The sequence below is a fragment of the Trachinotus anak genome, unplaced genomic scaffold (genome assembly GCF_046630095.1).
Source record: "Trachinotus anak isolate AG129_WGS33_773 ecotype Australia unplaced genomic scaffold, CSIRO_AGI_Tana_v1 ptg000008l, whole genome shotgun sequence".
Classification (NCBI taxonomy): domain Eukaryota; kingdom Metazoa; phylum Chordata; class Actinopteri; order Carangiformes; family Carangidae; genus Trachinotus; species Trachinotus anak.
In genome coordinates, this window is record NW_027273859.1 from 4,404,108 (window position 1) to 4,427,542 (window position 23,435).

A 23,435-nucleotide genomic window follows, 5' to 3' on the forward strand; every position below is an offset into this window, starting at 1 on the left:
GTCACAAAATTCAGAGAACTTTGATTGGAGCCACTAAATTTTTAAAATATCCTGGTGCAAATTTAAGTGAATTACAAGAAACAACATCCAAGATGAGTCCAAAAAAAGGAAAAAAACAAACAAACAAACAAACAAAACAAAAAAACAACACTGTATTTGAATTTTATTATTTTCTTTCAAGTGCTACATCTACGTAAAAGATTTCATGGCAAGGACGGTACAATTTTTTTCACCCTTTTTTACAGATATTTGAAGATTTTTTGATGAACAATGTTTTTTACATTTTGCAAGATAACGTATGTAATGAATAGGACCTAACAGGAGGTCAGTATACCGTATGGCTCAGCCAATAAAGCCGAACCTTTAAAACTCATATTAACATCACAGTTATGAATGTAAACCGAAATATTTAATCTGTAGGAAGCTTTCCCAGAAGTTTATTGAACATAACGGCAAACAGCAGTAATTTAGAAATTTTTAAGGACTTCAAGATAATTTAAGATAACTTTAATAATGTGCGATTAAAAGTCTCCTGGACTGACTGTGGTCACCATCCACACGCACAAACACACACACACACACACGTATGGATCTTGACATGTGTGGCCAAGGTGGCATGGCACATGAGCGCAATCACCTCACATAAAAAAAAAAAAAAAAAAAAGGAGTAAATTCACAAGAGAATAGCAAATCTTAAAGCTTATTTTTCGCTCTGTTCTTAATTGACAAAGACAACAGAGTTACAGTCAGGTGTGTCGAAGCACCAATTGAGTTGGCTTTATGTTAGAAGAAGAAGAGGTGGGTCTTAAAGGGTTGGGAGCGCCTGTGAGGAGGAGTGGAGGTGTTCAGACCAGAGGAGAGCTGAATGCCTGAATAAAACACATACACACCAGCAGCCTCAGCGAGTGTTAATGGTCCCCATCTTGGTTTGACCACGAGCTGTAAAAAGACTGTATATATGAGTCAGCCATGGTTGAGATGATTACAGTACTGTTAGGCCTTGACAGACAGCTGTTAGTGTGGTGGCGGTACCTTTTATAGTATCATCCCTGCCGAGGGGACTGACTCAGTCCATTGTGTCTGGGTTCAGCATCATCAAAGTGCTGTCATTTCACCGAATGTCGAATGTCTCCCTTATTTGATACGTGTGGTTATGACGATTCAAAAAAAAAAAAAAACATCTGCTTACTGTGTAATCAACAGTAGATGGAGACACTAATACAGCTTTAGAAACAAAGGAAAGCCCCGAAAGCACAACCCATTTTCTTTTCTTTAGTGTCTGACAATAAAACATCAAATTGAACTGCCAAAATTCTGTTAAATACACTGAAATTTCCTAAGCAGTAATGAACATCAGTCTATTCTGAGGACACTACGTCCAGCAGTTCCCCTGCTTTGTAAGCAAATATGTCCTCTTTAGTCCAAATGGATGAAAATGTGTCCTTCTGTGTCAGTTGGTTTCTCGTGCTGTCAACTTCACGACCTCCCAGAGAGGTCAGCGTAACTTCAGTGCTGGAGAAGAAGAAGAAGAAGAAGAAGTGCTTCCAACCAGGATGTGGGCGTACTGCTGGGTCTGGCTGTGGTGACAGAGTTAGACATGCTGTACTGTATATCCCTTTTTTTTTTTTTTGGTTTTGCGGAGCGAGAACATCCTAGCTGCCATCAAGTGAATACAAGTCATACCAGCACAGGAACAGCCAGCAACAGCAACTATCATTGCACACAAAGCATTAATTAATCCTTCACTTTAACAGTTCCATTCACAAGTGATAATACAGGAAGAAGTTGTTGTTGTTACTCTGGAAGTGAAAATACTGAACAGAAAAAAATCCATTCAGCATCTTTGGGGATTCATCAAAGTTTTGTGGAAAATTTATAAATATGATTATAAGTCTTCATTAAATTTCTGCTTTAAGTATAAAATATTAAATTGTAGTAATTTACTTCCCTTGTTTTTTTTTCCACCTTTCAATACATATATAATTTATCTGTCAACTGACACTCATATAAGCAAACACTGCACTGAATGTGGAACCTCAAGCGCCTAAAATATTTTTGACAAGAGTCTTGCAAGATCCAAATGAGGCTGCTGAGGCCACAGTATGTATACTTCAAATTTTCCCTTAACAAACACATGGTGAGCACAAAAAACAAAAAACAAACTTAAAGTGACTAAAACTCCTGAATAAAAGGGATTCATCTATCTGAACTCAAATTTATAAAACTGACTTTTTTATACTTTTGACATGTATAAGTTAGGACTTCAGTGTACAGGATACATTTGAACAAAATCTCTTCATTCAATGATTGTTGCTATTACACAATATATCTAATATAATTAATCTTTAATAAATAAGATTCGATTTTTCCCCAGATGTCATATCCTTTGTCTTTTTTCAGCAGCTGGATGTGTTTCCCCAGCGCTGTGGCCTCCTTGTGTTTTTATCTACTGATGTGTCCGCTTCCTTTTCCCCGCCCGTCTGCGGCCGAGCAGAAGATGGATATGCAGTTTCAGTAGAGCCGACAGATGGAGAGAGAGGGATGGAAAGAGAAAGGGAGAGAGAGAGAAATAGAGAGAGAGGATGGGGGATATGAGTCAGGGGGTGTGGGCTGTGTGAAGAAGGGAGGGTAGTGTTTCTATCCAGTGCCGTTCTTGCTAGGGGTGTTGGTGTTGATCGTGGTGCCGTCTGGCTGCTGGCCATCTTTGCGAGGCGGCATCCTCTCATTTATCCTGTCCAGGCCACGCGCCTCCTCGAAATTACGAATCTTCCTTGTAGGAGAAAAGCCTTGAATGGCTGGAGGGCAGAGGAGAAACCAAAGAGAAATTTATCAGAAGCTGGAAGTAACTTCCCTTCTCATGTCACTGCACATATCTGCTGTAAACCTTATTCTTTAGCTTTTTCAACAGATTCAATCAAACTGGATTCTTTGGATAAACACAGAACAACAGTACCAGGCTTGCACAGTACAGATAACCAGTGAATACAACACATGCACAGGTAAACAATGACTTCTAGTGTTCACACACCAGTGGGACAAGCTACAACAATTAACACCTCACACTTTGTAGACTTACAGTAATGTCCCGAAACAGCCAAGGAAACCAGACAGAAACGTGTGTGAATGAAAAGCAAACTTGTAAAGATGTTTCAGACACACTCTTCAGTCATTTACATTATCAGGTTAAACAGAATGAACACTCAGAGGTGGAGGTTTAATAGGTGGATTTACAACCTTTCAAACAAGGTTCCCAAGGGTTCTCTTGCACAACCAGATATCTGTGATAATGAAGCACCTGTGCTCACTTGAATTAACCACAGTGGGAGTATGTGATTCCCAACCAGGAGCACTTGTACCCCATTGGGATATATGGAGTATTAATGGAAAACTTGACTTGATCAAAAAAATATATCCAAATGTTTGTGTATTGTGATTCTGATCTTTAGTAAGTGTGGCGATTGAGTGTGCATTTAAACTAGTTAGCCAGTAAACACAGATATCTAAATAGTTGATAGACAGCTAAAGTAATGGCTATATGGGTGAAATAGATAAAAGGATTCAAGTGATGTATAAACTGTTGAAAAAGTTCAAAATAATGAGGAAAATATTTTAAATAATTAGCCAAAGCAAATGGTTCATAATACTTTGTAATAATAGGTTGAAATAATGACCAAGTATTGATGGATAAACTGAAATGGTTTCACAGCAATAGATTTCAAATATTACCAAGTAATAACTATTACTATTAATAATTAGCTAAAACTCATGGACAAACTACTAGAATGATTCTTATTCACAAAACCAACCTAATCATCAACTATTCCATAGAAAATTGTTACAACAATATCCACTGTCATGTAGAGCTAATGACATCCACTTTAAAATGAACTGAAAGGATAATGATGGATCTGGTCTGTGACGGAGCGTTTGATCTGGTCTGACAGGAATGTGGGGGAACAGCAGACGAAAACACTGGGAAATACTGCTCAGTCTGTGACCTTATTATCTCCTGATGGGTTCTGCAGCAAAGCCTCAGTGACTAAATCTGTTACATGTATAATGTCTGATGAAAAAAATACTGTTTCTCATGACCGACGTCTGCCTGTTGAACCACTAACCACCTCTAGCAACCAGAAGGGGCAGACGGTGTAGCTGCAGCCAAATGGTGTAACAGGATTAGCTTCTGAAAATATCCCAGGCAGGGATGTCCCCGGTCTTATCTTAGCCAGGTCTTAGCAGGCTTTTCTGTGTGTGGGGAGCTACACTTGGTAAGAAAAGCCTATGTGAACACAGCTACTTACAGGTCCTACACCTGATATACATAACTAACCCTTTTGTAGCTTTACTCTTCTGATGTAAACCAAAAAGGCTGATTCATGGAAGGCTGGTGAAAATAACGTTATTTAAAAGTGCATTTTAATGGACCATCTCATATAACCAGTAATTATTGTTGTGCTAGATTGTCATCTTACACAAGCTTCTTTTCAATTATGTCATGTGGAGCCAGTGTGATCCAACAGATACTGATAATGCAAGAGCAACCTGCACTGAAGTTCACCATAATACAACAACCAGTGATGTAAAAACAGTGAGGAGAATAAAATAATTCAACCAAGAAGAAAAACGTTCAAATTGTAAGGGTGGGGCTGTGTTTAAAGGGTGAACGTCACACACAAAACAAAGACATGAGATTTGAGCCACACAGCCATGCGTACCTTTTGCTTTAGCTGCCTCAATGGTAGCTATGTTAATAAGAGGTGGGGAAGGGGGGGAAAAATTGAGTCATCAAAGGCAGCGAGAGACAGCAAACACAACAGTAATATCAAACTGTAAAGTCTGGTGCAATAAACAGCGGAAACAGATGGCAGAATATAGGTCAGCACCCAGGGCACAGTCATTATAGAAGCAAAATTCACAGCAGCTGTAAATACGTCATCAAAACACTGAAGTTAATGAGTGGGTGGGTGAGTGGGTGGGTGGGAAGGTTAGAGAGACGAAGCCTGCTGGAGATTTAAGATGGTGTTGGTGTTGGTGTTAAAGAGTCATGAGGACTTAGGTGTGGAGAGCTGAGGGGGGATTTGGCTGAGCACTGAGAGTCTAAGACCGGGCCCGGATACACAACAATGACCAGACAGGACGAAACAGTCGTACAGTGCAGCCTCACACAGAGGCAACGCTGCAGTGCACAGGCAGTCCGACGTTCATTCACACAGACACACGGACAAACAGCTTGAATCCAAAATGAAGAAAAAGTGAGTAGAATTTAAAAATACTCAGTGGTGACCTTTACATGATTAATGTCTCTCCTTTAAAAAGGATATCTGGCATTTTGGATCTCCTCACATTTGAATACACAAACAGCCATATTCACTTCCTATTGAATGTGAGGCTGTATAAAATAATTGAATTGAATGAAGAGCATGAAATATAATATCTCAAAGAAATGATTATGTTTTCAAGATGAATGAGAGCAGTGTTAAGATCACAGCCTTCAGGTGCAGAATCGTAGCTGCGGCTAGTTTTCTCCTTCAGCACTGCATTATGAGGTGCTCCGTCACTGGTGACACTTTGGCAAAAGGTTTCTTGTTGTTTGCAAGCCTGTACTGAATCTTTAATGTCCTCAGGCAGGGGTTAATTTCTCTCAGAAGGAACCAGAGTTCAAAGATCAACGAGCAGCACACCCCTCAAAATGCCAGCAGTTGCACAGTAGTGTGAAAAACTGCAGCTGAGGCTGGGAAAAACAAAGTGAACAATAAAGAAGAATGGATAAAAATACACAGTTACTTGCCCTGCCTTTGTTTGAACTGGCCTCGCTGATCTGAGAACTGTGGCTAGGGGAGCGGACATGGACAATGACATTCTCCAAAAGGTCACAACATGCGGTTTCTCCTTCGATTGCTCCGCAGCTTCTGTAAGCCTCCAGCGCGGCAAAGCACGACTCCCAGCATGTCCTCTGGCGGACGAGGCCAGGCGCTGACCTTTAGATCAGAGGGTCAGTGCCCACTTCCAGGTGACAGGCTGACCTCCCAAAACCAGCCAGCCCACAGCTCGGCCTAAAAACTTTCTGCTGCATAGAGGGAGGGCTGCAGTCAAAGTCCAGCCAGTGCTTCCTGTGGTGGGCATGTTGCCATTGATCTAGAACTCTTCAAAGGGGCAGGACAGAGAGGCTGGTCTCTCCAAACCAGCGGTCAGGACAGACAGCTTTAGCTCCACCATCACTGACACAGCCACCGACAATAAAAGGGAACTCACTGTGCAAACAAAGTACGCTGATCCAGTCAAGTAAAACAAACTGGAAAGAACAATGACATGATACAAACTGGTCACACTTCACACAAGTGATGACAGATACAGAATACTTTTGGATTTGGATCACACTGAAGAGTCGTGAGTCACTTAAGGAGCCCTTTGCTCACTGATTGAAAGACATGACACTTTCATTTTCCAAAGATGTGATTATTTCTGCCATCAGACTCCACTGTAGCTGCACCAAAATTCATTCTTCAGAGACATTTGGGAAGAAACAAATCTGTTCATTTTTATTTTGCTTGCAATAATATTTCAGGGTTCTAGTATGAATTTCTTATAGAAAGTAAACTTCCACCATAAACATTACTTCACAGCAGAAGAAACAGCAGTTTACATATGTCCACCACTTCTTAGCTTCTGTTCAAAGGAGTAGTTCAACATTTTGGGAAAAATACTTATTTACTCTATTACACTGTGTAAGACGAGAAAAACAATACCATCAAAATGAGCTAAAGCTAACAGCTGCTCAGATTATTTTAGCACAGCATAAAGACAACAAACAGGGGGAAACAGCTAGCCTGACTTTGTCCAAAGAGTCCACCTGTACCATCTGGGAGCAGCTGTGAGACAACCGGAGGAGACTTCAGAAAGTTACAGCTTCTAGCTGAGAAAATGTAAAATTATTGTTTTAACACTTTGAACATTTTTTCATATGGATTACACAGGTGAGATATAACATGTTGAGCTTCAGAGGTGCTGGTTGGTGAACTTGGTTACCTTTGGACAGAGCCAGGCTTTTTCCAGTCTTTATCCTAAGCTAAGCCGGTGCTGGCTCCAGCTTCATATTTACTGTACAGACATGACAGTCGCTTCAGTCTTTTTTTATCTAACTCTCAGCAAGAAAGTGAATTAGCACATTTTCAGCTCTTTGGTTTGTAGATCACGTAGCCCTCCCTGTGGGTATGACTAATACAGGAAAAGTGTTATAAATAGTGTCATTGCTTTTGTAATTACAGAGCATCTTGTGTAGCTTTCTGTACTGATGTGCTAGTGGAGCAATAGATCATGTAACACCATCGCTGTGCATGAAGAAAAAAAAAAAGATTTACCCAAACAAAAAAAAACAAAAAACAAACCCCCTACACACATACACACATACACACACACACACACACACACACACACACACACATGGTGATAAGGGGTTCGGAAATGTACCTAAGGCTACAGGTTGTGTTAAAATGGTATCCAGCTAAGAGGAATCAAAGAACAGGGTTATTGAATATAAAACACACTCACCAGTCTGTAAGGTCTGCTTTCCCCCTGACAACACTCCCACTGGAAGAGTTCCAGTTGGGGTCAGGCCTTTGAGTGTTAACACACTCTCACTTTCCTCCCTAGTGCACAAACAAACACAGGCACACAGGGCACATGCACGCACGCACGCACACACACGCGCACACACGCGCGCACACACGCGCACACACGCGCGCACACGCGCGCACACACACGCTCACACACACACGCGCGCACACACACGCTCACACACGCGCGCGCGCACACACACACACGCGCACACACACACGCGCACACACACACACACACACACACAGATTACATTTCAGTAAGCAGGCGGCAGACACCTGGTGGTTATGAGGCTATTCTGTCACCAAGAGGTCTTAGCTTCAGTCATCACTCGATATTTAACCTGTGCCCACTCACTCCCTGCTTGACGGAGTGATGGACTGTCAGCTCTAAATGCCTCTGGCCAGATCGCTAACATTTGTCCTGGTTCTGTAAAGTGGGTCACAGATGACTTCTGTCATTTTTAGCAGCTGAAGCAACATTTTGCCGGATCTGTTACAAGTGTCAAGATTTGTATCAACAGACTTTGATATTAACACATCTGAATTTTCAAATTTTTTATTGTTATTCTCTTATGCTGAGTCAAAGGAAAACAGGTGTCAAAAACTGAAATGAGATCTTTTAATGTATCTACCTTTAACATTATATTCATCCTGCAAAGCAAAACTAAAGACAAACCAGTTAAGAATTTATGAAAACATGTGTCTGGCCAAGGAACATCTGGATTTTTCATTTTTTTTATAATGCATCTGTTTGTGAAAAACCCTTTCAAGCCACTGACCCATATGCACTGGTGTGAAAGACAGGCTGCTCTACATCTTACCCACTTACAGCAGTGTGACAGGCTCGCAGCAGCAGCATTAATCTGGAATAATGCCTAATGTCATTATACAGTCTAGGTGCATCGTGACTCATCCCGTGCCAGCTCATTAATCCTAGCAGGGCAAGATTGTGTTTTCAAACACAACTTCATTGTGCACTCAACTGACTCCATTCATTTCACAAACACTCCAGCCCCTTCCTGGCCCTGTGGTGACCTGCGATACAATTTGGTAATTCTGACCCCCACCCCACTGAGGTCAACGTGATTCATATAAACATGTCCAGAAGAAGAAGAGTCGTATTATAAGAAAAGGAAGAGGAACATCAAAGGGAGAGTATTGATGGCAGGGTCAGACCTGAGGACTGAAAAGACTCGGGCCATTTTCCCAACAGCACGAATCTTGTTTCGGATGACCTCCTTACGCATCGCTGAGGCACCGCCTGGAAACAGTGCAGAATGTAGGGTTAGCATCCAGTACACTACCTGAGGACTCAAAACTCCTGTTTCCATCCTCTGCTGCTCATTTTCTTAGCACTTACTCAAAATGAACAATGGATGAAGGATGATACATTTGAGAGCTGAACTGAGGGTTTAATGGTGTGTTTCAGAGCATGGCAGCTGCTCAGAACTCCCTCATCAACATCAGACATGTGGGACATAGACTGAATTATGATGAAGAACCGCATATAAATCACCTCCCAGCATTCCATGTCAATTAAGTGTATGTCAGCACTCATTTGCAATTCATCCAATTTAAGAAGTAAACTGAAAATGGAGAGAGAAGCAGAGAGGATTCTGGAGAGAATCTACAACCCAGGCAGATGTGCAGACCAAGTGACCAATAAATACATTCTGTACCTTGTCTTTAGAGACAGGGCTTATCACCAAACAATACATATAATACAGTCTGGATCATATTTAACATAGTAGATGCTAAAGGTATTAGCTGACTAATTTCAATTTTATTTTAACACCAGTCTGTACTATAGTGCATTGTTCATTGACAACAATATTCTTACTGTCCTTACCTTCATACAGGTCATCCACCTCCGACATGAGCTCATCGTCAGAGCAGATGTTCAGTACATTCACCAGCATCTCTGTCACTGTGGGAGAGAAGCTGCTTTAAAAATTCAGACTGGTGCCAAGCCCATGTTTGAGGCAGGGTTTGTGTGACATTGCATGACATGCTTTTCATCCCAGGAGCAGGAACACTTCCACCTGCTTAATGAACATGTTTGTGATCACGTCTCACTGTCCTCCATAAATATCAACTTTATTATCGCGTCAAGTTTAACAGGCAGCTATAGAAACACAACACTTTCAAAAAACAGTGAACTTTTAGCTGGAAATTCTTCCCAAATGAGGTCAAAACAATACTGTAATGACTAACAAATGTTTTTCTTAATAATGTCAATTATTATGACTGTTATCTGGAAAACAACTATTTCAATTTCAGTTGTGGTTGTTTCTAAAGAGCAGATTGGCATATTTTTCAAATTTAGTAAATGGGCCAACACATGAAAAAAAAAAAAAAAAATCTATGACTTAAACTAGAATCACCACCTTGCAGTTGTACAGTTTTACCAACCAGTCAAGTTGCCGTTTACCTCCATGTCTGTCCACACCCGTATACTGTAAGTGGTGAAGACTTTAAAGGGATTTAATAAAAATGTATTAAGTATATTTTCCCATTTGTGATGTAGGGATATATAATAATGTCACTTTGTTCAGCTTTGTTGTTCTTCTTCTGCATGTTGATTGTATTAGTGTATAAGTTAACTGAGAGAAACAAAAACAGTCCAGTTCCTTGTATGTGTTCATTTTCTTGGCAAGTAAATCTGATTATGACAGAAATAAAGTTGTAGTCATGATGGTAGACAATGCTTTAAAAAGCAGATGTTACTGCTTTGTGTTAAATTTTGTCATAAGTAGCACATGAAGTCTTGGGTTATGACCAAATAGATATGTTTTGTGAGATCACAGTGGCCTTGAACTTTGATCTCTGACCACCAAAAACTAGTCGAGTCCAAAGTAACATTTGTGCCATATTTGAATAGGACAGACAGGCAGATATATGTACATATGGACAAGTAATTGCCTCCAGCCATGGCTGTCGCTGGTACTGAGGTGTAAAACAACCCTCAGCTCCTCAGTGATTTATTAGTTAGGAGCAATCTTGTACCATTTATTACAGTATTTTGTCATGTTCATGTGCTTTAGTCTCAAATTCTCCTCACTGTGGTCTGACTGAGTTCTAGCTGCAGATTGAAAACTTTGATGAGAAACATAATTTACCATAAACTGGCCCAATTTAAAGTTTACTCCTATTCCACCACTTAATAGAGGAAAAAAAATCTCAGCGTCTCTGGGTCAGTCTGGGTCTGGATATTCCACAAAGTCAATGAATCATTGCCAGTTCAATAAAAGGTTTTATTTCTGGCTTCCCATTCACATTTTCCCCAATTACACAACAAACATACCTTTCTCTCCAACAAAAGGCAAAGACCATGTGAAGACATCCATAAAGTTGGGCAACCAGTAAGGGTGGGGGGAGCAGTTGAACTGTCGGATGTTCATCACATTGTTCTCATATTTTAATACAGCAGCTAGGATTGACGGAGGGAAAGAGATGGGAGGAGAGATTCAGGGACTGAAGACTGGTAAAAATGAGAAAAATACAACAACGGAAGTGAGAAAAAAGAGAAACCTTTGTTGTTGTAGACATCTAGGTAATTTGGAGCTGAAAAGATTGTGATTAATGAAGGGAAGCCTGTGGTCTGGCTTTTTCTGTACATCCGATACCTGCACAGCCACAAATAAAAGACTCATCAAACGTATTCTATAACATGTCGGAAATAAATGAAAAAAAATGCGACTTACCCAGCATCCTGTGCTTCATGAGCTCTTATTACTGACAGCAAGTTATTATTTACCAAGAAGTCACAGACTGCTGAGTAACTGCAAAGAGAAAGAAAACCAGAGGAGAGGGAGCTGTTAAAACAATGAGTGTAGGTATGAGCTTATTATGAACTTAAACCATTAAAGGAACAGCATGAGGTCACTTAATGACCAGTTCACTCTTGTTTGTCTATGGAAATAGTTTCATATTTATTTTCAGCATGCCATGCCCTCTGGCCTGCCGTGCTTGGGGTTTAAAGATGCTGAGCATCCAGAGCCAGGACTCTGGTATTTATGAGCTCTGCTGGTCTCTGCAGAGGCTGAGGCCAGGGCAGAGGGAAGAAGGCCAGAGAGCAGAGGAGCTAAGCTCGGTGAGGGTACTTTTCTTTCACCACCCAGCTAATCCACGGGTGATGTTTTAGAAGAATCAGTGGGCGATCAACATTTCATTAGATCAATATCAGGCAAAGACGCATGTTTTCTGACATTTACCACCTCAGTGGATTTCAGACCAGGGCAGGATTTGTTTGAACCAGCTCTTTGTGAATCCATTAGTTCCTGTTTCCAGTCTTTCCTAGGTTCTAACTACTAGCTAGTTCAAACTGTTGATTTTGTCTGCATCATTTAAACTTGAGGAATTTCATAATGCAGAGGTCACTGATAGGTGGACCTTGGATCCTATCTGGACCTGGACATATAAACTAATAACTGAGAATTATAAGTTTCGACGGTGCTTTGTTCAGTTGTTCAGATGTGTTGAGACAGTTGAGGCTGTTGGTTAACTGTTGTTAATCGGAAAGAAAAAAAATGGAAAGTGAAGCTACACTTTTTATTTTCATTTTGTAAAATTACGCACTCTGTCATAATTTTGCAAAAGCCCGCCGTTATGTAGTTATTACAGCTGATATTGTCCTTGAAATTCTAAAAGAATAAACAGTTATTAGGATATTATTAAATAGAGAAGTGTCTCCTCTGGGCTCTGTACAGGCCCCTCACCTCACTGATATCAAATCAGCTCAGAAGAAACATCTGTAGCACTGTCTAACCAAATGTAACCAACAACCAACAGGAAGTCTCTGCAGCATCACAAGCTGTAACAGCCTCCAGGAAGCCAAATAATGTATTAAAAATAAAAACCAATACTTTGTAAGTGTAGGTATTACTTTGTGTTATTCACACATGCAGACATAGAGACATCTGTTTCAGAGCCAGTGGTGTACGGTACGTACAGTTTAGAGCGGAAAATGTCTAATTTTGCAAAGTTAACTGATGTTCAGACATAACATAAAATTGGGTCTCAAACTTTTTCACATCAAGGACCCTAAACTGACACAAATTAGACCATGGACCCCCATCTGATTAGATTTCTGATTTTAGATGTTTTATTATTACAACAGTTTTAATGTGCTGCTAAGTTATTTGTCTGCTCAACCGTCCCAACCCAATTTGGTCAAACATATTCTCAACCAGCAGCTTGCATCTGTTAACCTATTTTCAACAAGCTGTTTTTGTCTGTTAACCTGTTTTGAGAAGGCCTTTTTTAAAGGGCCTCAATAAGCTGTTTGACCTACAAACAAGTGAAGCTGTGTGATGCAGTCTATGGTCTGCAAAAGAACAGTCCATCGATTGTTTATATTAGAATAAAGTGCTGGATTTGGTCTCTTCTGACAGTTTGGTATCAGTTCTCCCAAAATGAACTGAAGCTGCAGCAGGAGTGATGAACGCAGCGATTTTATCCAATACCTGAAAAAGTAAGAGCAGCCTCTGACGGAGTTATGGTTGAAGTGTTCAGTTGTCTTTTCGCTGCCGTAGTCCTCACCAGGGTCGGCCCAAATCAGGTCACACATTGGCCCAAATGCTGGAGGCTCTTTAAACCGGTCTAACTGTTGAGCATAAAACACGGACTCACACTTACATTACGGAAACCACTGAGATAAAAAGGTAAATGATTGCAACAAAAAATGTATCCAAATATAAATGAGTTGGTTTGATTTCAGCACAAACTTCATGTGTCAGTGGTTGATCACTTACCTTTCTTATGTCGTCTAGGCAGTTGATTTCTGGTGAGAGTCCACCATGTACGCACAGGAACTGCTGATTGAGGAGGGCAGCGAGGGGCAGGCAGTCAAAGGCCTCCATACAGGCATCATACACCCGTTCAGAGTATTTAATTTTACCTGCAGCAAATACAGGGCGACATCACAAAACATGGTTCATTTTTGTACCTCGAAAGAATAATCTTTAATTCTTTTACAAAGTAAAGCCAGAAATGCCAAAGGTCTGCTGTATGTGTTTAGTCAGGTGATATCAACAAAGGTTTGTCAGTGGTGCTGTGAACAAGCAGCTCGGCTCCTCTGTCAACAGGAGGACAGATGATCGTTTCCAGGCCGTGTCTGCACCGCACTGCAGTTCAGATTAGGCCAGGAGGAAGTCGACTCCTTATAGGGCAGGAGCAGCCATGACACAGACAGGACAGGTCATTGTGGGGGGGTCAAGACTGTACCGAGTGAGTGCTGCATTCAGGCCACATAGAAAAGCCTGTAGATTTAAGTTTTTTCAAGCTACTTGAAATCAGCACTTATCATTTAACCTGTGGACGTTTTGAGTTTAGTGATTGATCTACTTTTTTAACTTTCTTAAGCCAGACAATCCAGGGTGTGTCCCCCACTCTCCCACCAGCACCCACACACAAAATCAACAGTGACGGTCGTAATTTTACCATTTGTTTTGGACTGTTTGTCTGTTTTTAAGATAAAATTCTGCAATGATTAGACAATTAATTGATTAGTTGATCAAGAGAAAATGAATTGATCTATTATGATATATAACTACAATTAGGAAACTATGATAAAAATCACATAAACAATTTATCAGTTAACTTAAACATCTTTTTAGGCTTCTCTAAAGTGAAGTTATAGCACATTGAATATTTTGGGGTTTGGCACAGTTGTTCAGACAAAACAAGACATTTCATGAGATCATCTTTGGCTCTAGGACGTTGTGATGGCCATTTTGTTTTCTGATGTTATAAAGACCAGACAAATACTCGATTGATTGAGAATATAATTGGCAGATTAGTAAAGTAAATTAAGTGTTTTGATGACTCTGATATCATTAATGCATCTTTGCAGAGCAACAACTGGCCCAAATTAAAATACCTGGGGTGACGTGACACCATCTGAAACTAAACAATATCAAGAAGCAGAATGATTAATACTGATAAAGGTTCATCACATTCAGTCAATAAGATTGTTAAACTCTTCTCTCCTCCACTGGATGTTTGTGGCTGTATAGAGAAATCAGAACTAGACAGACGTGGAAGCCTCACAACAAAGAGCTTTGTGCATCAAACAGAAAGGATATAAGAAATAAATAAAACTTTTCTGACCGCTACGCTTTATCTGCACATTTCGTTTACATACATATGACTTTGAGTTATTATTACAATGGATGAGTGTTACACTCTGCCCCAACAACAACTACCTAAACCACTGAAAGGTGGTACAGTGTGTAATAATACAGTGAGTGTGTGTGTGTGTGTGTATGTAGTTGAGGTGGCACGTGGGTGAGAGTGTTGTGGGCATGTAGTGAGTGAAATCTATTTGCAGCTGGCAAGTTTGTCTTTGCTGTCTGCCAGAGTGTCTTTGTTTCGAGTTTGCACCTGCTTCTCACACACACACACACACACCCACACACGCACGTGCGTGCGCGCTTGCTCTGATTTCAATCTGTGACAGTTGAGTGTGTGTATGTGTGTGTATGTGTGTGTGTGTGTGTAACTGTCTGAAAAACATCAACAGCGTGCCTGGCTGCTCTGCATGCTCCAGCAGTTCAACGTCTGCAACATGAAAAGGAGAAGGCTTCATCTTCTCTGTGAAGTGATGCTGATGAGCTGCCACATCTTCTGACGGGACTTCCTGATCTCACACACTTTTTGACAAACATATCCCACTTGTGGGAAGTTTGTCATTTTATTAAGGGGAGTCACTCATCTCATAGTTACTGCAAAAGCTGCCAAAAGCTACAAACTGTATCTCAGGCATGAAACTCAATCTAATACCACTAGTTCTGTAAATGATATGTGTGATTGATGCCTCATTTGTGCCTGTGGATGATCAGTTAACCTGCAAAGTGACTGTCGGAGCAATCCTGCACTTACACCATGAGTACCATGCCTTACACACATACACCCTGGCTTAGTCAGAAATCTGAATGATACAGGCCACTCTGAAGTGTAGCAGGGACCATCGCAGCACATTAGACTGGCCCTCATATGGCTGAGAGAGGCGCTGCACTTACATTCCTGTTTGAAGGTGAAGTACTCTGTGAGGTGCCGGCACTCATGGTTCCCACGCAGGAGGAAGAGTGTGGTGGGGTGGTTGATCTTGAGCGACCAGAGGTAGAGAACACACTGCGAGGACAGACAGTGACAGAGAAAATGTGGGAAGAGGGGAGGAGAAGAAAAAGTTAGAGGTGTGAACTGACTGATTATCCACAGACCACGATTATCCAAGAGGACTTGTTGAATTCATTTTCAGCATTCAATCAGCTGTTGACAAGTTTCCCTGCTCTCCGCCCATTAATGCTGCATCACAGCATCATGGGCAAATTACAAAGAATGTGAGCATACCCGTCTCAGTTACCTCATGGCTTATACAATTATCACACACTGGATTATTTTCACTATTGATTAATCTATAATCTATTAATCTAATCAACTATTAAACTTCCCAAATCCCAAAATGACCCCTTTCAATGTCCAAAAGTCAAAGATATAGAAAGAGAGAAAAGCAGAAAGTTCTCGCTTTGAAGAAGCTGCAACCGGAGAATGAAGAATTTTTCAAGCAAAAAACTTGGATCAAACAGTTAATTGATGATTAGAAAATGGTTCCTGATTAGTCTATTGATCAACTAGATCAACTGGACTCCAGTAGATTTGCCTACTATGAACTTCAGGCACCAGTGTAAGCTGTTTTAGTGAGGTGGTGCTCACTTTATAGCAGAAGACTGACAGTAACAGCCTTTAAGTGACAAAAAATAAAAAATACTCCCACACACTTGTCTCTGCTTCATTTTTCTATGTTTCAGTCAGACAGTGACCTTGATCGAGACATGTTAACCTCACTGCCGGTTATGCTTCATACTGCAGTAAAAATCTACAGCAGGTTTTAATAAAATGCGATGAAGATGGAGAAAGTCCGTGCCATCAGGGGCTCTGTACACAGGTTAGATAACCGTGGAGCTCCACACAAAGATTAGTTTTTCCTTCACAAACTCATCTCATATGAAAAGCATTGGGATGTTTTCCTCTGGCTATATTAAAGGCTCTAATTTAAAAAATACACTGTGAAAAGCAGCCCAGCATTTACAATCCAAATTAACTTGCTTTCTCTTCACAGCTCAAACACAGCACTGCTCAAAAGCTGCCACTTGCCCCTCTCAGCCCTTTCTTTTAACATGCACCAACCACGACCATCTATTAAGTCTCTGGAACAAGCCACCAAGGTAACCACATCCAGCAGAAGTGTATTGACATGACTGACAATTTTTTTTTTTAAAAAGGAGTGGGGGAGGCAGGACTATCTGATCTTGTTCACTTCAACTGCTGGGAGGAATAGTCAAGTGTGAAGTGTAGGTAAATGCGAGGAGGGGGCTGTCGGTGTGACTTGATCCCTCGTGCGGAGGCAGAGAAAGGGACATGGCTTTGAGTGGCTGGAAGCTGACATGGGTTTTAATGAGAGCCCTCTGCTCTCTTTTAGCCAGCCACTCTGTGTTTGAGCCTGAAGTGGGGGAGGCAGACAAAGGAAACAGCACAAAGCTTTGTGTGGCAGACATGAACACTGGCTAACTTCACCTCAAGCCCAGGCACACGCACATATATAGACAGATGCACACACACTTCAGCCTGTGCCTGGTGTGTATAGGGGCTAGGAGGGTTAGTCCGTAGACGCACACTCTTGGATCAAAGAGATATTTCTAAGTAGATAAAGAAGCTCAGAGAATGAAACTGATTGCTCACATGCACTGAATTTAGTCTTTGGCAAATTGCTGGCCTCCAGAGGTAATACGCTGCTTAAAGAGGCTACAGTGACTCTTTATGTTACCAAGGCAACCACATCCTGATTTCCATTTCCCTATATCTGTGTTATGTTTTACTGAAATGAGCTGAGAATTTTCAGCCCTGCCAGCAAGAGCAAACTGCAAAGAATCTGGGGCTTTTTGGTTCTTTTTTTAGTGCTGACTTTATATCTAGCAAAACAGGCAAAGCTGCTTCCTCTGATGTGAAGAGAGAATGGCCCATGCATTTCATACTAACAACTCCATATTGTATTACCTATAGCAGAGCATGAGCACCAATCCAGGGCTGCAACTAACGACTGTTTTCATTAATCGTCCTATTATTTTCTCCATTAACCGATTATTCATTTAATGTATAAAGTGACCAAAAATACTGAAAAATGCCCTGTATTATTTCATCTTCAACTTCCACCATCAGTCCAGACCGTTCTATCGTTATTATCAATGACAGAGAAAAGAAGCAAATCATCAAATTTTAAAAGCTGGAGAACGTTTGTGATTTTTGCTTCAAAAATTAGTGAAATGATCGACTTTAATAAAGTTTCAATCAATCAGAATAACTTGGTCAACACTGCTGTTGTTGTACAACTGTTATTGGCAAGTACATGAGTCTATGTACTGACCTAATACCACATAATTTATTAATAAACTTTATAGTTTTACTTCCAGATAAAACAGCAGTTTTCAAGGAAATCAATTCTTCTTTGCTGCTCTAAAACAGTACATATCAGTGGCACAGGGGTATCAGATCAGTACTCCATATCAGCCAATACACAGATGTATGTATTGGGATCAATATTGATAAGTACAAAATAGCATCAGAACATATTTACCCACAATATGTGTTAAGCTGCAAAAAGTCAGCCATTGACAAAGGTACTCCTAAAAAGAAAACATAAAAGTCTGTTCAGAAGCTAAATAACCTGTCCCACCAGGTTGCCTTGTTTTTAATTATATATGAATATTTGCTTGACTGCAAATCATGTAAATATACAGCATGTGTTCCATTACTTTTAGTTTAATAGTTTTAAATAGTTTCAAGTGGGTTTTTAAGCTCTTAAGGGTTGGCAGCATTTAAAGTGTAACTTTTAGAAATTCATAGGAAAATAAGATGTTGCCACTGTTTGAGGTATTCGGTGGACACAAACCCTAAATTGGATATCAGCCTATCATTCCCTATGCTGTTTCAGTCTCCTCCTTTCATCTGTGACATTTCACCCACCTCAATGTTCTACCCTGTGTCCATGAAAAGCCTCCATGGGGTGGTCAAAATGTTAGCATACTGCCATGCTGACTCCTGCATACAACCGGCTCCACATCATCCTCATGAAACACCAATAGTGTGGTCAAATATTTGGGTGAGTTATGCTAGTAGCAGGTAATGTAGCCTGGAGCTGCTGGGCTCAAGCAGAGATGATGAACGAGCTACAAAGGTGTGGTAAGCTCACGTCTTTCTAACTCCACACACACACACTGTTTTCATTTTCAAACTCATGACATCACTTGAGGCAATTTATCAGACTTCACACAGCTTCCTCTGGAGACACTAAAGATTCTATACAGGCTTTATCCTCCTTCATTTCTGTCCTTCTGTACTGCACTGTTGTGTACACTACAAGACCTCCTTCCCCACAGTGTATGATCACATCCTGTGAAATATATAGTGGAAAAAAATTGAGGTTGATGTGCGTTGAAGAATGTTGATGTTGAGTCATGACCATACTGTCTATGGTCATAACCAACAAATGAAACAGAAAGTGATACTGTACCTTACAGTGGATCAGAATATATGACTGAGAGTCTTGAGGTTCACACTACTATCATTTTTACTAATCTTGATCAAGACAAAGACTATTTCATGTCATTTAGCCCAATTTCAAGCAATTCTCTTGTCAGCATGTTGAGAACTTACACACATTTTTATTACTATATATTTCTTTTTGACCAGCTGACTCCAATGATCTCGCCTGTTTCAGCTAACGTTCGACACTCAAAGTCATACGCAATCAAAAGCTTACAATGGCTGCCTCCTTCCAACCAGGGGTCTCGGTAAGAGCACTGCAGTTTGACTTTGTACAGCCGAACTCCAGCTCTTGGTTTCAATCCTCTGTCTTATTTTTACCTGTTCCAATCAGCATGTATGAACTGTGCCCTTTGGATTTGTGCTGAAATAGAATTTCAGACAGCAAAATGTCAGAGCAGCAGGACTTAAGTTTTAGTAACTATTCTGACCATTCGTCACCATGTGAACCATCCTGAGAAACCATATGGGACACATCACCATCCAGTTTGTCTTCATTACATCATCTCCCTTCAACTTATCTCTCAACCAATGGTCTTTATTTACATGCACAAAACTAGGATAGTGTTCAAAGCAAATGACACACAAGTGCAGTTTAAAACATGAGGCTACGATAAAAATAAACAACAACGCAGCACACCCTAATACTGAGTACTGTGCATTGTTGCACACCCACAATATAGTCTAGTACATCTGAAGAAGGCAAAGCTAATCTTGGAACCAAACCAAAACACAGAATGTGTTTTTGTTACTGTACATCATATTAAAGTGTCTTCACTAACAACAGAAAGCTAATTGTAAATAGTTTTTAACTGGAAAATAAATATTAAAAAGAAAATCAATAAAATATGAGGAATCAACAACTTACCTCAATACTGAAGTATCCTCGATCTACGTAGTCACCGAGGAAGAGATACCGTGTGTTACTGGGGGATCCCCCCACTTCAAACAGCTTCATAAGGTCAAAGAATTGTCCGTGGACGTCACCACATACTGTTGAAAGACAAACACACTGCTGTTCATTTCTCATGTAACAATAACAACAAGGCTTACACAGCCTTAAAAAATGTTTTTTCTCAGTCTGGATACACAATATGTGGCTCTTTATTTATTCTAAATCCAGCAGTAACTGCAAAGACACTGCGTTTATTTACAGTTTCCTTTCAAGGCCAAATCTTCTTTTTCTTCTCAAATCGGGATCTGATTCAAGACAAGATAAACTGTCTATCCATAATATCCATTTTTTCTATGTTAAAATACAGACAACAAAAGTTTTTTAAACATTAAATAAGAAGCAGAATAATGTTTGTTTTGTGATATGCAGCAACACACTGAAAATGTCAGAGCGTTTTTATTAAGTTTTGTCAAACTAGACGATAGTTTTCTATCAAATTTCTAAGATTCAACATTCTTGATACTGAGTAAACCAATATAACAATTTTACATCCTTTTTAAAGTGTGTTTACTGATGTTAATTATGAGTGAAATTAGCAATAATAGCAATGATATTAAAAATAGTAACAGTGGCAGCAGGAGAAACAGTAAACAGTTTTTATCTTAGTGATCAGAGCAGAGGAGGGAGGAGTTTCTGAATCAGTCAGTCAGTCAATCAAATGGATTTCATACTGATTATTGCTAAAGCCACAACAATTCTTAAATGTATCAATAAACAGTTTGGTGACATTGATGTAAAGACTGAATGGTTACACCTACACTACACACTAAGAAATGTTATACTCAAGTGTAGCAAATATTGTTAAAAGATATGTGCTTCTCTGAAAAACACGTGTGGATGGCAGCATATGTTGCTCCAAAACCTGTATATACTGTTCAGCATTAATGGAGCCCTCCATGATGTGCAAGCTACCCAAGCCATGGGCAGTAATGCATCATCACGGATGCTGGCTTTTGAACTGTGCACTGATAACAAGCTGGATGGTCCCTCTCCTGTTTAGCCCTGAGGACGTGTCCATGATTTCCAAAAAGAATTTGAAATTCTGATTCATCAGACCACAGGACAGTTTTCCATTTCACCTCAGACCATCTTAAATGAGCTCAGGCCCAGAGAAGTTGGCAACATTTCTGGATCTTGTTTAGATATGGTTTCATCTTGGCATGGTAGAGTTTTAACCTGCCTTTGTGGAGCAGCAACAAACTGTGTTCACAGACAATGGTTTTCAGAAGTGTTCCCGAGCCCATGCAGTGATTTCCACTATATAATCATGTCTGTTTTTAATGCAGAGCTACCTGAGGACCCGAAGATCACGGCCATCCAATATTGGTTTTCAGCCCTGTGCCTTTGCCCCCAGAGATGTCTCTGCGTTCTATGAATCTTTTAATGACATTATGAACTGTAGATGCTGAAATTCCCAAATTCTTTGCAATTTTACATTGAGGAACAGTATTCTTCAATTGTTGCAATTTGCCCATGCAGTCTTTCACAGAGTGGTGAACCTCTCCCCATCTTCACTGCACAGAGACTCTGCCTCTCTGGAGCCTCTTTTTATACCCAATCATCTACTGACCTGTTGCCAGTTAACCGAATTAGTTGTGAGGTATTCAACCAGGCATATTTTTTAGCATTAAACAACTTTGTTGCCCCTGTCCCAACTTTTTTGAAACATGTTGCTGGCATCAAATTCAAATTGAGCAGATATTTTTCATAAAACAATAAGATTTCAGCATTTCAACATTTGATATGTTGTCTTTGTTCTATTTTCAATTAAATATGGTTTGCAAATCATCACATTCTGTTTTTATTTACATTTTACACAGCGTCCCAACTCTTTTGGAAATGAGGTGGTAAAACAAAACAAAACATTCTCCTATGAACTAGTTTCTGACTATGTTTTGACTGAGGATTTTGGACTGAGGCCATGTAGAGATATTTTTCAAGAACTGAGATGACTCAGTTGACTCCGACAGCCTGCAAGGCCCTTGGATATGACACAGAAGTGGGCATATGCCAGCTGCCAGCATACAAACACAGTGTTGCAATGGAATAATGCCTAGGTTGATGCTGTGTTTACTCTGTGTTCACACAACACTTTCTATGCTGCCTTGGATGGTAGCCTTTAAAACTACAATGAAGGAATCTCGCCTGGACCATCCTGCACCAGAGATCTCACACAGAATGTGTGTATCTATGGTTCCAACCAACAACAACAGAGCAGCACTGCTACTACTGACAGGGATTTAGTGTATTGCCTAAAGATGCAGAACAGGTGGATGGTCAGTATTCAACCCAGAACTTCCAGGTCCAGGATGGTCTCCCTGTTTGTTATGATACCACACAAACCCACACCTGAAAATAATGAAATGTACAGATCTGCCCAATAAGTGACAGGATCCCCTCTGAACTCTTAGTGGGCAGCCTACCTGTTATGGGCGCCTCCACTTCCAACATGCACTTCTCTTGGCGAAGGATGTTGGCCCCATCAGTGATGATCTTTAGAGCCACGTCCTCTTCAACCCGGCCCTCTTTGACGAGGTGGTTGCGGAGCAGCTCTGCGTTGGGCTTCCCATCTTCAAATAGCTCTTTAACAGTCAGCTTATGTTGAGGAGGGTATGGCACAGCTGGAAAAAAGCAACATCGTCTGGTATGATAAACATGTTAGAGCAGAGGTTCTCAAACTGTGAGGGCCCCCCTGGAAAGGTGGGGGAGAGTGAGTGAGTGAGTGAGTGAGTGAGTGAGTGAGTGAGTGAGTGAGTGAGTGGTGCAGGTGTAGGGAGAGATGTGAGCCATAGTTTGCTTTAAACTTCATACTTCATGGAGTCACGACTCAGTCAGCTCTGAACACACACACACGATACACATATTTATAACATATTTGAATAAACATCTATTAATCCACTTAGAATCAGAAAAAAAAACTTCCACTTCAGAACCTTCTTGAGAATCATCCTCTTTTTAGCTTTTCTCCAGTATTAATATAATACAGAAGTAGCTGTCTGTATATCCATGGGTATAGTGCAAACAGCAACTACTAATAGCTCAATTAGCATACTTTTAGTGGTGTTAATTTGCCTAGAAGTAAATTAATATACAGCTTACCAGAGTTTAAAGTAATGGACTCCATGGAAACTTGTATACATGCCCCAAAGCCTTGCAACTATAGTTGCAAAACAGCATTAATATCCCCCCTAATTAAAAAAGTCAAAGTCTGTCCATTCATAGTAGCATGCCAATCAGTAAAATGTTCATATTAAAAATGTCAA

The 23,435-nt window shown here is 40.4% G+C and overlaps 1 protein-coding gene across 3 annotated transcripts in view; it reads right to left on the reverse strand.

Annotated features, from left to right (window-relative positions):
• Positions 1–146: 146 nt before the first annotated feature.
• The window catches only part of ppp3cca (protein phosphatase 3, catalytic subunit, gamma isozyme, a), a 27,972-nt gene continuing 4,683 nt past the window's right edge, over positions 147–23,435 (reverse strand). The window contains exons 2-14 of one of the 3 annotated variants that reach the window (XM_071481958.1): positions 22,596–22,793; positions 20,086–20,210; positions 15,638–15,749; positions 13,370–13,515; positions 13,082–13,221; positions 11,321–11,398; positions 11,148–11,242; positions 10,921–11,046; positions 9,466–9,543; positions 8,793–8,877; positions 7,549–7,646; positions 4,716–4,742; positions 147–2,786 (exon numbers count right to left, since the gene is read on the reverse strand). In XM_071481958.1, coding sequence (XP_071338059.1) covers positions 2,638–2,786; positions 4,716–4,742; positions 7,549–7,646; positions 8,793–8,877; positions 9,466–9,543; positions 10,921–11,046; positions 11,148–11,242; positions 11,321–11,398; positions 13,082–13,221; positions 13,370–13,515; positions 15,638–15,749; positions 20,086–20,210; positions 22,596–22,793 — 1,457 coding nt within the window. In that variant the 3' untranslated portion in view covers positions 147–2,637. Of the gene's footprint in view, positions 2,796–4,715; positions 4,743–7,548; positions 7,647–8,792; positions 8,878–9,465; positions 9,544–10,920; positions 11,047–11,147; positions 11,243–11,320; positions 11,399–13,081; positions 13,222–13,369; positions 13,516–15,637; positions 15,750–20,085; positions 20,211–22,595; positions 22,794–23,435 lie in introns of all 3 variants that reach the window. The other 2 variants (XM_071481957.1, XM_071481959.1) reach the window with 2 other exon arrangements.